Source organism: Silene latifolia, unplaced genomic scaffold (assembly GCF_048544455.1).
Source record: "Silene latifolia isolate original U9 population unplaced genomic scaffold, ASM4854445v1 scaffold_70, whole genome shotgun sequence".
NCBI classification, from domain to species: Eukaryota; Viridiplantae; Streptophyta; class Magnoliopsida; order Caryophyllales; family Caryophyllaceae; genus Silene; species Silene latifolia.
Genome location: NW_027413609.1, coordinates 188,733 through 207,677, shown reverse-complemented (window position 1 = coordinate 207,677; position 18,945 = coordinate 188,733). Strand labels below are relative to the sequence as shown.

At 37.6% G+C, this 18,945-nt stretch overlaps 1 protein-coding gene across 1 annotated transcript; it reads left to right on the top strand.

The window, feature by feature from the left end:
- Positions 1–662: 662 nt before the first annotated feature.
- Positions 663–2,171, top strand: LOC141640017 (uncharacterized). The gene is made up of 2 exons (XM_074448978.1): positions 663–1,084; positions 1,283–2,171. Exons 1-2 carry the CDS (start codon positions 663–665, stop codon positions 2,169–2,171), a joined length of 1,311 nt encoding a protein of 436 aa, XP_074305079.1.
- The last annotated feature ends 16,774 nt before the right edge of the window (positions 2,172–18,945 follow it).

The window sequence follows — 18,945 nt, the reverse complement described above, 5'->3', positions numbered from 1 at the left end:
ATTGAGGAGGCATTTATCAATTATTACAAGTCTTTATTGGGGTCTAACAGAAGGGTGGTAAACGTTCATAGGGGCACTGTCCAACAGGGGAAACTTGTAACCAATGCGCACTGTAGTGTGCTTATCTCAGCTGTGACAGACAAGGAAATCACGGATGCCTTATTTTCCATACCTGCTAATAAAGCACCTGGCCTGATGGCTTCTCATCTCAATTTTTCAGGGATTCTTTTGATGTTACTGGGACTAATATTATTGGAGCAGTGCAGGAGTTCATCTCATCTGGTAAAATGCTCAAACAAGCCAACTCCACAACTTTAACTTTTATTCCTAAGAAGACCAGGCCTAATACAGTGGCAGATTTTAGACCCATTGCTTGTTGCAATGTGTTATATAAAACTATTTCTAAAGTGATTTGCACTAGACTTGCTACTGTTTTACCTGAAATTATTAGTGAGACTCAGAGTGCTTTTCTTAAGGGAAGGGATATAGTAGATAATATCTTCATTTGTCATGACTTGGTTAGACTGTAAAAAAGGAAGGCTTGTTCTCCTAGATGTATGATGAAGGTGGATCTAAAAAAGGCATATGATTCTATTGAGTGGGACTTTATGAGGCAGATGCTGCAGGCTCTTAATTTCCCTGATCAAATGATTCAATGAATAATGGAGTGTGTTACTACTCCTTGGTATACCGTGTCTCTTAATGGTTCAAACATTGGGTATTTCCAAGGCAAGAGGGGGATTAGGCAAGGTGATCCTATGTCCCCTCTGCTATTTACTATTTGCATGGAGTATCTTAGCAGGATATTGGCTTTTGTTACTAATACCATGGAGTTTACTTATCATCCCCTATGTAGAGCACTTAGACTGAACCATTTGTGCTTTGCAGATGATCTTCTAATGTTCTGCAGGGGTGATAAGGCTTCCATCACTATTATACTTAGAGCCTTTGCCACATTCTCTACAGCATCACGATTGGAGATTAATCGTGAGAATTATGATATCTACTTCAATGGTATGTGCAGTGAGTATAGTCAGTATGTGTTGAATGTGTCTGGGTTCAAAGAGGGTCATTTTTCATTCAGGTATCTTGGCATACCAATCTCCTATAAAAGAATGGCAGTGGGTGATTGTTCCAGGCTTGTTGAGAAGATTGTGCAGAAAATTCGTGGTGGGGGGGGGGACTAAGCTATCTTTGGCATTAGTATCTTCAGCAAGATATTGACACAACTACATAGTTTTTGGACTCGTATATTCATCATCCCTACTACTGTGATGGACAGAATTAACCAAATATGTAGAAACTGCCTCTGGAGTGGGTCTGAGGAGTTCCATAAGACACCACCTGTGGGATGGGATAGGGTCTGTGCAGCAACAAAATATGGGGGACTTAGTATTATGAATGGCAAAAACTGGAATGTGGCTATGTTGGGCAAGTATGTATGGTGGTTAGCTGAGAAAACTGCTCATTTATGGATAAGGTGGGTTAATCACATGTACATCAAAGGCCAAAACTGGTTGGATTACTCTCCTACTATCAGTTCCAGCTGGACTTGGAGGAAAATTTGCCAAGTCAAGGATATGCTTAAACCTGGTTGTTGTCATGGCAAATGGAGTACTAATGCAGGGGTGTATAATGTTTCTATAGGTTATAAATGGTTGCAGGGTAATCTTTCTCCTGTACCTTGGTATCCTATTTTTTGGAATAGACTTAATCTATCCAAGCATTCCATCATAGGTTGGCTGGCTATTCAATGTCGACTAATGACAAAGGATAGGTTGATCAGATTTGGTGTCATTGCAGATGGGCATTGTGATATATGCTTGGATCACCCTAAGGATCATAATCATTTTCTGTATGGGTGTAGATTTAGTGCCTGCTGTTGGAAGCTTTTAGCTGAATGGTTAGATGTCCCATTACCTGATGCTGAGATTCTGGATTGGTGTAGAAGGTGGAGATGTAGGTCTTTGATGAAAAAGCAAATTGTCCCTGCTGCTATCATGGCCATGATTTACCAGATTTGGAATGCCCGCAATATTTGTAGAATGGACAATAAGTTGGTTCATCCTACTTATGCGGTTAAAACTGTTACAGAGCAGGTAAAGAGTAGAGGACAGACTTGGAAATGGACGTCTAAATTCCAACGATTGCATTGGGTGGCTTGGATGTAACTCTAATTCTTGTTGCTTTCTGTTGGTTATAAGATCCTGTACTTGGTGATATTGTACCTTCCTTTCTAATTATTAATATAATATTCACATTTCACCAAAAAAAAATTATTATAAATATTAGTGGTCGTGATCCCTCGTGGGGTTTAGTTTTCAGTACTTGTCGTTAGGAGCACCTAGAACAAAACACAATTTATAACTTCACAAACAACTATATAATTAGTAAAGAGGCAAGTAAAGGTCGGATCCCAAAGGACGGGAATTGAGATGAGATTTCTATTGTAACTAGTGGTGTCTAAGGGTGTCACAATTGGGGTTGAAGTAGAAGATCACTAAACTAAATAGCAATGAAAGTAAACAAGCAAGATGGATTAAAAGGGATGTAAACAATTGATAAAAGGCACTAGGGTGTCATGGGGTCATAGGGGATTCGTGGGAATTGATCATACAAGCATATTCTCAAGTTATAAGAAAGCAATTATTGTTGTGATGGATCGAGTAGGTTTATATCTTACAATCCTAGGAATGTTTGGGTCCCAGAGCCGAATCGATTAGATTGTACAACACCTACAAGTCGACTTAATCTTCCCTACTCAACAATATGCATGGTCTAATGAGACTCGCGTTGGTTTATGTCTTACAAGTCCCATTGAAAAGATAGGTGATGAGTAAAAAATGCAAGGATTCATAGGCTCGCATTTCATCAAACATAACATGTGCATAAGTTGAGATCACAACAAGCAAGCAAATAAACTATGAAAGCATATTAATTTAAGCATGAATCATTCCCCATGTTGGTTTCCCCTAATTACCCATTAACCCTAGCTAAGGAAACTACTCACTCATTATCATGTTGAACATGCTAGCAAGGTTGTCAATCATACCAACAAAGTGAAACATGATGAATAAATGAAAGTAATTAACAATAATTAAAGAGGGTTAAGAGAATTATACCTACTAATGATTCCAATAATAAAGCAAAGAATAAAAGTACTTGATGCTTGATTGTAAGGTTGTCAATCTCCCAATAATAACCCAAATATTGTTCAATTACCCAAAATAAAGGATGAACAAGAGAGAGATTATGGAAATAAAACTTGTATTAAAACTTGATTAAATGTTGATTACAAGATTAAAGAGAGATTTGATTGATATTAAATACACTAAAGATTGCTAAGAAGAACATGCTATTCTAATTAGACTAATGGGGTATTTATAGTGGGGATTAGGTACATAAATTAGGGTTTACTAAGGGCTTAAATGACGATTAAGTCTTTGAGGAATCGCCGGTCTTTAGGGAGACTCCGGTCTTTTTTTCGCCGGTCTTAGAAAAAGATGTGCATCCTTCCTTGAATCTTGTAGAAGACGAAATGGAACTGTCTGGGAATCCGGGCGTCTTTAGCACGGGACGGGCGGATTTGGGCGTTCCTGGACGGGCGTCCAGAAGGTGAAGACGGGCGTCTTTGGGTGGTTTTGCCCGGGCGTCTTGCTGAGGAAGACGCTCGGATTGTAGTGAGGGACGGGCGTCTTCAGGGCAATCCGCACGGATTGTCAGGCAGTTTCTTTCCTTCTTATTTTCTTCCTTTTTCTTCATAAAATCCAAGAGGATTTCCTCGGGGATGCAAGGATCTTTTCTCATCATTGCCCATCTACTATAGTATGTACAAAGGCCTTCTAATCATGTCTCTCCTTGATGCTTGGTCATTGAATTTAATCAATTTAGCCTTATTTTTCCATGAAAATGCAAGGTTTGCACTCCTTTCCTACCAAGGATACAAAACCTCAAAGAATATGCAAAACAAAGAACTAAAGACAATAAATGACCCAAATATGCACTAAAAAGCATGGGAACAAGGCTAATTCTGGGACTAAATATGCTCTAATTATGGTCACATCAATTATCCCCAAACCGAAACTTTGCTCGTCCCGAGTAAAGAGGTGACAAAGACTAGGACCATTATTTAAACTAGCCTAATAACATAGCCAATATAAGACAATTAGCAGGTCTCACTCCGCCCCTTCAACTCACAACAAGACAACCATGAGATAGGATGCCTTCTTGCAAGGCAAGGTGGGTCTTGCCAAAATGGCGACACATTTAAACATTAAGCACACAAAATCAAGTGATGGATGCATCTACAAAAGAATAGACACTTTCCTCATCTAAGTGGCGGAAATTATCTACAAGGGAAGCAATTCAAGGGTACACACTCCTTCATAGATGCAATTTATTCAAACTACTAAGCCTAGAAGGATACCAATAAATCACCTCCAAGTTGTGTCAAGCTAGGGTACCTTTGTCCTCAATCGTTAAATGCTTTTGTCAAGAATAGACTCCCTATGGTGTTAGAAACACTGGAGGATCGCGGAATTTCCCCTCTTGTCTAGACAAGAAGAAGGGTCATCCCCTCTCTACCAAGCACAAAATGGATACGATGGATAAAGGGATCAATAGATATTTGAGCTTCATTTCGGGAGTTTGCTTTTGTTTTTGTTTTCCCCCCAATTTCTTGTGGCATTTGACATTTGAGAACACTTTCTTTTGCCATTTCTTTTGATTTTTGGCATTTCAATACTTGACAACTTTCAACTTTTCTTTGCATTTCTTTTGAACATTTTCAAAGTCAACCCATATGTAGTGAGGGTGCCTTATATTTGAAGCATAGGAGTCTATTTTTGCTCCTCTTTTCATTTGATGCAATTGCAAACTTTCTTTCACTTTTCATTTCATTGAACTCAAATTGATTTCTTTTTTTGCCTATTCCCTTTGATGACAAAAATGTGGTAGAACATGGATGATGGATGCATGCATGGTTTCAAGGGTCACCTTTGAATAAACGGTAGCCAAGGAGTTATCACACCATAAGTTACTCTTGACTAGGCCTTAATCCATGGGTCAAAGGATACTAGCATGACACATCGTAGGGTGTTTTACAAGTATTCTAACAAGCAAAGTCTTAAGAAGAAAAAGCATCTACTAGGGCCTATATACACTTGTCAAGTTTCCCAAGTAGACGGTTTCGCAAAATTTTCTAACAAGCAACTACATGCCATGATGCAACTAGCATATAAACATCCTAATGCAAATGATTCTACCAACTAATATGACATATAAACTAAATGCAAGTCCTAAATTCGCATTGTTATACCGCATCAATAAAAATAAAGCCACATAGTCATTAACATAAAGAGGAAAAAGGAGATTGGAAAGATCATAATATGCGGTCTTCATGATCCTCATGTCTCGGATGTGGCGTAGTCAATCAATGTGAACAAGGATAGAACAAATACAATATATACAATAATATATACATGACTACGCTACAAAGGAAATGAACTTGTTTTTGGATTTTCAAATTTTTTCAATTTTTATGGTTTTTCGAAATTTTTTTATTTTTTTTTGGATTTTTGAATAAAAGTTAAGTTAGAATTCCCCATCCCCACACTAATATGGGCATTGTCCTCAATGGCCAAAATGATGGGAAATCATGCAAGCATGATGCATGAATTCTACACTAAATACAAGCTATACTAATCTACACTACATGATACATGGGTTTTTGATTATGACGGAGAGTGTAATTTAGATTACCTCCCATTGTGTATGCATGTACTTCCCCAAATCGAGATAGACATTATTTATAATGTCCTAATGTTAGGGGTAGTTCATGCACACAAGATGCAATGCATGAAACTAAATTGTCATTTTGGATTTTCAAAAGTGGGAACAATGAAATAAGAACACCTCAATGGGGCTGAGGTGTTAGTCCTATATGTTTCTAGGACTCTCCAACCATGATCAAGATAAATAAATAAAAGATAGAAAGAAGTAGACAAACCTCAAGAGGGTAGGAGCCACCAAAGCTTGCTAGTCTTCCACCATATCATCATTGTCATCATCTTCCTTAATAGAAGTGGACTCATCACCACTTCCCTCTTCACTTCCTTGCTCACTTCCTTCATCATCTTCTTCTTCTTCATTAGCCTCTTCTTCTTCATTTACCTCTTCATCAACAACCTCATCACCCACAACCTCATCGTCACCCGGTATCTCACCCCTAGATGCACTTGAAAATAATACTTTCCTATCCGCCCAACTAGGCAAAGGACATGAAGGATCAAGTAGTCCTTGCCTAGCTAAATGAAGGAGGGGTGGATATTGGGCTAAGTATGCATCTTCCCGATCCTTATAAGCTTGTTTGTGCATCCCTTTCATAAGTAGAGTCATGTAGTCATTGCTTGCTTTAACACCTTCAGGTTTGAACTCTTGATACTTGAATGGGTAGGGTGCTGTGACAACGGAGGAGGAGGGCATTTCAATTTCACCCCTTTGTTGACGGATGATGTATTCGGCTTCTTTTGAGAGGGGAAGAAGGTAGTTGGTCCGATGGACACTCAAACGGCATATCTTGGAAGGCAAAGTAAAAGATCTTGCATCATTGGTGAGCCACCCATATTTGGTGTCAAGAGGGTTATGAGTGACCCACTTGTAGTTGTTAATCATGGCATCCATGTCAATGAGATGACCCCCCTTTTTCGCCACATACTTGCTATCCTTGTTGAAATTCGGATCAAAATACTTAGCCAAAAGAGTGACTAGACCTCCATTTACAATAAAAGTGGTGCCTTGATTTCCACAATCAACATTGAGCCATCTTTCCACCAAAAGCCTTAGAGAATTGTAAGGCTTGGTGAATTCCCTTCCAATATTTAAGGCCGGCTCAAGTTGAACACAATCGAGCTTGGTAAAGTGGTTAGTGTCTTTTCTTGCAATGATAGTATTCCCGATGACCTTGTGCCAAACTCTAATGCCCGGATGGTGGACTAATAGAGCGTTACTAGCATGATAGTTCTCAAATTTCCTCCCAAAAATCGCCTCCCAAAGAGGAGCGGGGTCATACTTTTCGGGATTCTTGTAATAACTAGGTGAATCACTAAGAACTAATGCTTTACCCAATTCATCAAAGGTGATGCACCCACTCACATTGGCAAGGTGGAACTCGATGTTTTCTCTAGTCTCTACCTTAGTCACTTTCACAGAACTCAAGAATTATAAGGTAAGGGAGGGGTATGTCAATTCTCTTGTAGCAAACAATTTTCCCAACCCCATGGCTTCAAAGAAGGCTTTTGTTTGTTCAAGGACACCCAATTTGTTCAAGGCATCTTCACATATGAATTTGGTGGGTAGAAAGGATTTCCTAGCATACTTGGCAAATGTATCCCTATGGTAGTTTGAAATGAAAATTACCTCCGGTTAGTTTGATAATTGAGCAATTTCCGGAGTTGTTGATGTTGTTGCTTCCAAGGGAGGAATTTGTTGTTGTTGAACTTCCAAGTTTGAACTAGTTACCACCATAGCCAATGAGGCTTTCTTTGCTTGAAGACATTGTTGTCTTGTTGAGAGTGCCTTTGCCTTAGGTGCCTTTGTTGATCCTTTTGTTCTTGCCATTGATGATTATACCAAGAAAAGAGTGAAAATATTCAATTTCCAAGTATACCCAAATCGATTTTAAGATGAAAGGCTTTGCCTTTATAATTCAAAAATCGACTCAAAGGTTGAAGATTTTGGTGCTTTGTTTGATTTTTGTTGCAAGAGGAGTGATTAATTGTTGTTAAAAAGAAGTTTGGATTTGATTTTGTTGAATTTGGTTGAGGAAATCTTGTTTTGGTGATGGAGAGGATGAGGGTTTTGAATTTTGGGGTTTATGGGTAGTGTTTTGAATGAATGAATGAAGAAATGAATGTGGGATGGGGTATTTAAAATACCCGAAAAAATTTAAACTGCAGAGGAAGACGGGCGTCTTTCCTTCGGGACGCTCGGATTCTGCCTATTTTGGGTTCAGGATTCTCGCCTAAAGAAGGTCGTCTTTCAGCAGGGACGCTCGGATTTTTTGATTGCAGATTTGAGCGTTTTAAATGCAAGACGGGCGGATTCTTAGACAGCAAGCTTTCTTGTTTTTCACAGCCAAAAAGACGGGCGTCTTCTTGCAAAGACGGGCGGATTTCTGAAGACGAGCGTCTTCTCTACCAGGACACTCGGATTCTTCGACAGTCCCAAAATTTCAAATTCTCAGTTAAAATGGACGGGCGGATTCTGGCAAAGACGGGCGTCTTTCCTGAAGACGAGCGGATTCCCTTGAATACGCTCGGGTTCTCCCTGCTTTACCCGGATTCAGTTCCATCCGTGCACTTGCATATCCCGTGTCATTTTTCATTCTTCAAATCCTGTGTTCTTCATTATAGGGGCACTACTAAGGCATTAATAGCCTAGGCAATTGTTATCCCCACACTAAGCTAAAGCACTACACATCAATTAAATCATTAGTCCCTCCCTCACTTCTCTCAAAAATGATAATTATCTTGATCAAAATGACAAAAAAATGCAATGTAAGAATTAAAATGCAAGTTAGGGAGTTAGAAATATTTACAAATGGTGGTTTCGGGAGGACTCCACCAAACTCTCATCCTTAGTGAGATGTCATGGGGGCATGTCCAAGGTGTTGTTGATGTTGCTCAACACCTTGAAGAAGTAGTCAAAAGCTTGTTCATTATCATGATAAAGATCTTCAATAGACCTTTGCCCTTATTGTCCTTCATGTCGGTCTTTATCGATAGCATTACCAATATAGGGATTAAAAATCCCTTCAAACTCATCATCCCAAAGACCACAAACTTCATCTACTTGACCACTAAAGATCTCTTGAGTTGATAGAGACAACTCTCCCAGTTTCTTGTCTTGGCCAATGAGGCCATCCTCTTCATTGCTTGACTTTGGTGTGCTTTTCAAACTCTCTTTGTTACAATTCACTTGCTCTTTGAATGGAGCATCCAATTTTCTTCTTCCATTGGAATTCCGACTTCTTCCTATCATCCTTCCGGCTATAATGATCAACCATAAAGCATGGTTCTTGAAAACGAGGAGCTCTCATGGTCTTGTCAAGATTGAAAGTTATGCTCTCATCTCCCACTTCTAGAGTGAGCTCTCCTTGCTTCACATCAATCACCGCACCCGCGGTGTGAAAGAAAGGTCTTCCTAGAATGATTGGAATATTGGAATCTTCTTCCTTGTCAACAATGACAAAGTCCACTGGGATGAAAAATTTCCCAACTCTTACGGGAATATCTTCCCATATCCCTAATGGTGTCTTCGTCGATCTATCGGCCATTTGGAGTGTGATATTGGTGCATTTAAGCTCTCCCATCCCTAACCTTTTACTCACCGAGTACGGCATAACACTCACACTAGCCCGTAGATCACATAAGGCTTTGTTGATCGTGGTGTCGCCAATGGTACACGGTATTGAGAAGCTTCCCGAATCATTGAGTTTTGGAGGTGAACTCCCTTGAAGCATTGCACTACTCACCTTAGTGAAGGCGATAGTCTCAAGCTTCCGGATCGACTTCTTCTTTGTGAGGATGTCTTTCATGTTTTTTGCATAGGCTGGCACGTGATTGATTAATTCCGTGAAAGGAATCGAGAGTTCCAAATTCTTCACAATTTCCATAAATTTTCCAAGTTGGTCATCAAATTTGGGCTTGGCTTGACGACTCGGAAAAGGAAGTCTAATCACAATGGGCTCCTTTTCCTTGACCTTGTCTTCATTTTTCTTTGAAATTTCTTCTTTTGATGGTGCTTCATACCTTGTACCACTCCTTAAGTGAATGGCACTAACCATTTCATGTCTTGGGGGATTACTTTGAGGTGGTAATTGCCTCTTTTGTCATTGTGAGCTTGAAGATGCTAGTTGAGTCAATTGGGTTTCCAACATTTTGGTGTGAGCTAGGATGTTGTTGATGGTGATTTCTTTGCTTGACTATCCTTTTGCATTTGAGTGAAAAACTCTTGTTGATTCTTTTGGATTTGGAGGACCGCTTTTTGAACATCAAAACCTTGGTCATTTTGTTGATTGTATGAAGTTTGATTTTGGTAACCTTGGTTTTGGTTGTAAAAGGGTCTTTGATTTTGGTTTCTCATGGGAGGTGGGGTGTATGTTGGTTGAGGGTTTTGAACATTTTGGCTTTTGTATGAGAGATTTGGATGGAATTTGGTGTTTTCATTGTAATAGTTTGAATAAGGGGTACCACTCTTGTATGCTTGGAAAGCATTCACTTGTTCATTTGTTCCCCTACATTCACTTTGGTCATGTCCCAAAGTTCCACAATTCTCACATATCCCACTTGGGATTGATGAAGATGTTGTCATGGCATTAACATGATGCTTTGGTGATTTTGAGGCTTGTTCAAGTCTAGCCATAGCTTTTTCAAACTTCAAATTGATGGTGTCAATGTGAGCACTAAGTTGAGCACGCAATTGAGTAATGGAGTCCACTTCATGCTTTCCTCCTCTAGTAGCCTTGCGAGGTCTACTATATTGTGAGTTATGGACCGCCATTTCCTCAATTTTGTTCCAAGTTTGATTGTCATCAACTTCGGTGAACATAGTTAGAAATCTATATCTCATTACTATACATATTCATATATGTGATGATTTAATTTAGTCGTAAAATTAAATGTTGATCTTATGCATGCAAACAATAAAAGAATAAGAAAGAAATCATCATCTTACATTGAAGATTTCGGATTATTGGGCACAAGTAAGATCTCCTTCTTACTTGTTCTTGAGCACTCCAAAATGGAAGAACAAGGATTCAAGTGTAGAATCCCTCCCAAGGATTTATACCCAAGGTAAACTCTTAACAAAATTAATATTATTATTACTAGAACAATATTAATTTAAATAATTATTTTGGTTCTCTTAATTTGGCTAAGAGGAAGAAGAAAAGGGAAGATTTTTATCTCTCTCTAAAACTCTTATTTTAGATGTATGAAAAATGAATGAATGAATTCTCTTCACAAGAGTAGTCTATATGCAAAATAAGACAAAAACCCTTTGCATGGAGGGTGGAAAAACCGGGTATGGGAGGGAGTAAAAGACCAATGCATGAGCCTCTATTCTTCCCAAGAAAGAACTAGGCTTGCATGGCTAAAAGACTAGGTCATAATTGTGTTTTCAATTAAAAATAATTAACACAAAAATGAGCCTAATAACCCTCCTTATTTCGGTACATGTAGGTGTAAAATGGAGAATCCATTTTACACATTATTTTGTCAATATGTCACAAGTAACATGTATCATGACATTAGGTATATAAAATGTATTTTTAACAATTAAAAATCAACATATTAATAAAATATGTCACTTATAAAGTTAACCTAGTAATTCATAATTACTTGTACCGAAATAAGTTCCCGAGTCATAAATTACAACATTCTGTATTTATAATAATCAATTCATTCTGTTTCAATTGTTTCCGTAAACAAAATTTCATCTAAGCAATAAAACAACTCGATTACTTAGATCGTATCTTATTTAATCAAATTATAATGAGATACGTAAATATTACTTCCAAAATCGTCCGTCAATTTTAAGTAATTTAATCAACCCGTATCGTCATACGATCAATTAAATAATCAATTAAGAGTGTTACCCTTTAGGTATGACCTAAGGGGATCAACTGATCACCACCGTCGCATGACAGTAATGTCAAACTCTAGTCAGCCAATCATTACCGATATGTGTGGACCAGTTGACAGTAAAATATTACTTCCCAATTGTATTCTTTAAAATAAGATTTAAACATGTGATCATCATGATCAACAGTTGTGCTCACATTATTGTCGGAGGACACATACTCCAACAATCTCCCACTTGTCCTCGACAAGTGTGCGTCACCAATTCTCTTGTCCTATTACTATCTCCCACTCAATGCAAGGTGTCTTTCAGGTAGTACTTGCAAGTGATCATATCGAGAGTGGTTTCCTCGATCTGGAGAATAACTGATTGACCGGATTTATCCACCATGGATACATTCCGAGCGTGGCCACGTATTACCAGTTCATTACTCCTCGAGTGGCCCTGAGATATTGTTATAACCCTGACTAGGGGTGGACAATTCCTACCGCACTTATTCCCTTCGAATAGCCACAGCCATCATAACCCAAAATATGCCCATTTGACCCCATTTACGAAGGTCGTAGTAACACAAATCAAAGTTAATCTGAAACTGTGACATCTTAGGCGAACAGTCTTTAGTCAAAAGAATCGACTCATTAGAATACTATAGTAGCTCTCGCCACGACCAGGCTATATGAATTTTTCAGAACTCTATAAGCGGTCATAAGGCCCGACAAAGTGTTCCTAACAGTCTGCCTATGTGATAGACTGGTCATTCTTATATGACTCCATGGCACTTGAACTTGCCATCAATCGCATCACACTCTAGTCACTTCGAGACGTCACCTCATACAAGTGACTATGGGCGAATACTAAGTTAATCCGTGTTCACTTTAACGGGGTTCAATTGTCACTACAACCCGTTTGGATGTAACAATATATAAAGAAAAGATAAAAGACAAATGCGATTATGAACATGAACAAAAACAACACTTTTATTTCATTTCAAAATCTAACATAAACTTGGTACACGTTTAAGTCCCATGGACGTAACATGTCCATCATGCTTGGCTTGCGATAAAGGCTAGGTAAGCGGATCGGCAATATTGTCATCCGTCCCAACCTTACAAATCACAATTTCCTTTCTTTCAATGAAATCTCTTATTACATGATATATTCTAAGTACATGTCTAGATCTATTACTAGACTTTGGCTCCTTAGCTTGGAAGATAGTCCCACTATTATCACAATAGATAGTGATGGGATCATTGGTGGTAGGTACTACTCTTAGACCTTCCGTGAATTGCTTGACCTACACAGCTTCCTTGGCAGCTTCTGATGCTGGAATGTACTCAGCCTCCGTTGTTGAATCCGCGGTTACAGCTTCCTTGAAGCTTCTCCAGATAACGGCACCACCATTGAGCATGAAAACGAAACCAGCTTGTGATTTCATGTCATCTCTATCCGTTTGGAAACTTGAGTCCGTGTATCCATTAACACGGAGCTCGGTGTCTCCTCCAAACACTAAGATAGAATCCTTAGTTCTTCTCAAGTACTTAAGGATGTTCTTGACGGCTATCCAGTGACTCTCACCTGGATTTCCTTGATATCTACTCGTCATGCTCAAGGCATACGAGACATCAGGACGTGTGTATATCATGGCATACATGATTGATCCAACAGCGGAAGCATAAGGGATCATCTTCATGCGTTCAACATCATGGGGTTCGGAGGGAGATTGAGTCTTGCTCAATATAGTCCCAGTTACCATAGGTACCAACCACCTTTTAGATTTTTCCATGCTGAACCGTCGAAGAATCTTATCAACATAAGATTCTTGACTTAGTGCCAATATCCTCTTGGATCTATCTCTATGGATTCGGATACCTAATATGCGTTGTGCCTCTCCTAAATCCTTCATTTGGAAGTGGTTACCTAACCTCTTCTTAACAGAAGACAACATTGGAATATCATTTCCAATGAGTAGTATGTCATCGACATACAAGATTAGGAACACAACATTGCTCCCACTAAATTTCATGTATAAACATGGTTCCTCAACACTTAGAGTGAAACCATTCTCCTTTATAACATGATTGAATCGATGATTCCAACTTCTAGATCCTTGCTTAAGACCATAAATGGATCTCTTAAGCTTGCACACTTTGTTAGGATTCTTAGAATCAACAAAACCTTCGGGTTGTATCATGTACACCTCCTCTTCTAAATGCCCATTTCGAAAAGCGGTTTTGACATCCATTTGCCTTAATTCATAATCATGAAATGCGTCAATCGCTAACAAAATCCGTATGGATCTTAGCATGGCTACGGGGGCGAAGGTCTCATCATAATGGAGACCTTGGACTTGGGTAAATCCTTTTGCCACTAGCCTAGCTTTGTAGACATCATCATGTCCTTCTATGCCATTCTTGACTTTGAAAATCCATTTGCATTGGAGTGGTCTTGCTCCTTTAGGTAAATCTACCAAGTCCCAAACTTGGTTTTCATGCATAGAATCTATTTCGAACTTCATGGCTTCAAGCCATAAGGAGGAATTAGGACTAGAGATTGCGGCCTTGTAGGTAGCAGGCTCGTCACTTTCTAAAAGCAACACATCGAGTGTTCCATCTTTTTCGATAAGTCCCACATATCAATCGGGATGGCGAATAACTCGACCCGTTCTTCTTAGTGGAGGAGGGACAACCGCGTTAGACGACGAAGGAACATCTTCTTGCGTCTCTACCTCGGTTTGTGGCTCTTGAACTTCATCATGTTCAAAATTTCTCCCACTCTGTCTCTTAGAAATAAACTCTCTTTCTAAGAAGACAGCCTCGCAAGACACAAACACTTTGTTATCTTGAGGTTTGTAGAAGTAGTATCCTCGAGAATTCGAGGGGTAACCTACAAAGGTGCATTTTTCGGATCTTGGGGCAAGCTTGTCGTCATTCTTTGTCTTGACGTAAGCATCACATCCCCAAATTTTCATGTAGGATAGATTAGGAACTCTTCCTTTCCACATCTCAAATGGAGTCTTTCCGGTGGCCTTAGTGGGACTATTATTCAAAGATATAATTGCAGTTTGGATTACAAATCCCCAAAACGAGTTTGGTAACTCGGTTTGACTCATCATGGATCGAACCATATCAAGTAGGGTTCGATTTCTCCTTTCGGCAACACCATTGAGTTGTGGTGTTCCAAGTGGAGAAAGTTGTGATATAATACCACAACCTTTCAAGTGTGAATCGAATTCAAGGCTAAGATATTCTCCACCACGATCGGAACGTAGTGCTTTTATCTTTTTATCCAATTGGTTCTCTACTTTGTTTTCAAATTCCTTGAATTTCTCAAATGCTTCACTGTTATGTTTCATTAAATAGACATGCCCATGTCTACTCAAGTCGTCGGTGAAGTTTATGAAGTAGTCATAATTTCCACGAGCGGTGATACTCATTGGTCCACACACATCGGTATGTATGAGTCCCAATAGTTCACTACTACGTGTCCCTTTACCACTAAAAGGATTACGAGTCATTTTGCCAAGAAGGCAATATTCGCATGTTCCATATGATTGAAAATCAAATGGTGTAATCACATTAGTCGAAATTAATCTTTTGATGTGATTCTCGTTTATGTGACCTAATCGACAATGCCAAATGAACGCTTCTTTTGGGTCACTTGATTTGAGTTTCTTTGATTGAATGTTATAGATATCATTAGTCGGATTCGAGGTTTCTAAAATGTAAATGCCATTAATAGAAGAAGCTTGGCCTATAACCATATCTTTCCTCGAAATAGTACAACGATTGTTCTTAATGACAAAACAAAAACCGTCCATGTTTAGCATGGCGATTGAAATAATGTTTTTAGAGAGTGTAGGCACATAAAAACAATTATGTAAATACAACTCAAATCCATTAGGCAAAGCTAATACATAAGTTCATTTGGATTCGGCCGCTACTCGAGCTCCATTTCCAAGGCGTAGATCCACATCTCCTTTGCTAAGCCTCTTCACGTCTCTTAAACCCTGTAAATGATTACAAAGGTGAGAACCACAACCGGTATCCAGTACCTATGTCGTAGTGGAAGTATAATTTATATCAATAACATAAATTTCCTTAGAAATTTTACCTTTTGGAACGATGATTCCTTCCCTTATATTTCGCAAATATACGGGACAATTCTTAAGCCAATATCCCATGCCATAGCAATAATGGCACTCATCATCAACTTGCTTGAAGTTTTTCACTTTGTTTCCCTTCTTCTTGAACTTTTTGCCCTTTGAAGCAAGAACTTGATTGCTTGAGCTCCCACTAATTTTGGCATCTTTATCTTCCAGAGACAAATATCCTATAGATTTTATGAGGCGGTCTTCCTGAGACCAGCTCACACGAGATCTAGTAGTAGTAGGTGGTCTAGTAGATGTGATGAAGTTAAGGTTTCCATCCGAACCTATCCCAAAATGAAGTTCTCTAGTAGTGTCGAAATCATTGTTGGAGCAAACGTCTTCAAAAACATTGTGGCATGACTCAATAGTTTTCAGTACGGTAGCGTTTGATGGATTCATTGTAATGAACTACAAGTATGGAGGAAAAGGAAATATTAACATTTGTCTTTTTGAATCATACTCGTAAATAAATTAACAAGATATGAGCATTTATATAGTGACCTCTACCCAACTATTATAAATGATTCCGAGATCCAAATTCATATTAACTTGGGCACGGGATAGCCGATGAAACCCTTATCAATATAACTCGGTGGACTAACTCTTTAATCGATTCTACTTTTAGAATTCTCGGTCGATAAAATTACTCTAATATTTATCTATAGCCCGGAACACATGCGACTACGGTCACTAATACTTCCGTTGAGGTCAATCCAAATTTCAAATAAATGTGTCCATGATCCAAATTCACATCAACTTGGGCACGGGATAGCCGATGAGACCCTCATCGACACGAATTCGGTGGATAGACATTTATCACTCACTTCCCCTACGTAACAAGGTTTGTACCCCGGGATGGCCGAGTGCACTCCCTCGCGAAATAGGTTTTCATGGTTTCTACTTTTTGGTAAGGCTATGTCTCAATTGTTTATTTTTAGCGAGAGGTCATGTCAATTTATCATCTATCACGTTTTAAGTGAACTAAAGCGGTGAACTACGATAATTTTAATTGACACGGTCGATAAACTCGATTAAAATGACAATGCATGTTTTAGTTATGGCGATTTAGCGATGCATGCGACATATAAATAAAATGCAAAACATAAAATAAATCCTAGTATGGCCTTCCTAAAATAGAAAATCTAATTAACTATTACATATTCGGAAACCAACTCCTTTGGTCCCTTGAACTTCGGTTTTGGCACGCATCTCGAGGTAACACCGTCATTATGCATCGCCTTCTTGAGTGACACCGTCTTCAAGGAACTCCGGAATAAAAATTACATGACAAATTACATAATTTCCTATTATACATTTGTAATTAAAATAATATAAATCTATTAAATTACAAAACAGTGATACGAGATCACAATAAATTACAACCGAATCGATATTCCCATACATTTCGGGTAATACCAATTAGAAACTAAGGCCATACTAAGTAAAAATTACATAATTCAAAATTACATAAAATAAAATTATGACAATCATAAATAAAATGCATCATTATACTATGTATAAACATGCCCAATTTTATGCTAAATCGCCTTTAAGGAGCCAATATCGTATATTAAACGGTTTTGACGGATTTGCGTGATTCAACCTTTTAAAATCACAATAAATTACATAAATTCATATTTATGCACAAGTTAATTACCCTAACCACTTAGGACTCAAAATTAGTCTCCACTAACTATTTGACTATAATTAACTCATATTTCTTAAAATTGTTCATTAATGGACCCAAAATAACAATAAAATGCTATAAACTTCAAATAAATCACAAAAATTTCAAATAAATTTGAAATTTGAAATTTAAACTCTTTATACTATTTTTCATTAAAAAATAATAAATTCAAAATTTCAAATTTAAACTCTTTATACTATTTTTCATCAAATAAATTCAAAATTTCAAATAACATTTTTCCTTAGTCATGAAGTATGTTTTAGCAATTATTCACTAATTAAGTCACTATTTATACTATTTTTCATCAAAAAATAATAAATCATGCATAAAGACTTCAATATAGCCTATTATTTTACACACATCTTATAACATTGTATGTGACAACATACTAAATTTCTATGACCAGATTTGAAATTTATCTCATATTAACCTATTTTACATTTAAATCCGATTTTTATCATGAAAAATCCATATTTCGAGCATAAAAACGCCAATAATTCTGAAAATATACAGGTCATCTAAAAATAAAACATGTGATAACATATCCAAAAACCACTAGAAAATTCAAAGTTTAGCTAATTTTAGTCCGAAAATGACATTTTAATAATAAAATCACATTTTTAATGCCATTATTATATAAGATGAACAATAAAAATCCATAAATTAACCAAAATATCCTAGAAACATTTTAGGACCAGAAACTTTAACATGCATAATTTATTTCGAGATATTTCATAATAACACAAATTTACAAGTTTTATATGTTAATCGTATAACTCGGAAAAACTATAACCGATTTGCATGCAAACAACCAAAGGCTCTTGATACTGCTTGTTAGAAATCTATATCTCATTACTATACATATTCATATATGTGATGATTTAATTTAGTCATAAAATTAAATGTTGATCTTATGCATGCAAACAATAAAAGAATAAGAAAGAAATCATCATCTTACATTGAAGATTTCGGATTATTGGGCACAAGTAGGATCTCCTTCTTACTTGTTCTTGAGCACTCCAAAATGGAAGAACAAGGATTCAAGTGTAGAATCCCTCCCAAGGATTTATACCCAAGGTAAACGCTTAACAAAATTAATATTATTATTACTAGAACAATATTAATTTAAATAAAAATGACCCAAAAATATTTATTTTGGTTCTCTTAATTCGGCTAAGAGGAAGAAGAAAAGGGAAGATTTTTATCTCTCTCTAAAACTCTTATTTTAGATGTATGAAAAATGAATGAATGAATTCTCTTCACAAGAGTAGTCTATATGCAAAATAAGACAAAAACCCTTTGTATGGAGGGTGGAAAAACCGGGTATGGGAGGGAGTAAAAGACTAATGCATGAGCCTCTATTCTTCCCAAGAAAGAACTAGGCTTGCATGGCTAAAAGACTAGGTCATAATTGTGTTTTCAAATAAAAATAATTAACACAAAAATGAGCCTAATAACCCTTCTGATTTCG

Excerpts from the sequence above, each read along its gene's own strand:
- LOC141640017 (XM_074448978.1), top strand. The coding sequence starts at position 663 with ATGGAGTGTGTTACTACTCCTTGGTATACCGTGTCTCTTAATGGTTCA. Across the intron at positions 1,085-1,282 it reads GAGGGTCATTTTTCATTCAG|AATTAACCAAATATGTAGAA; the intron begins GTATCTTGGCAT and ends TGTGATGGACAG.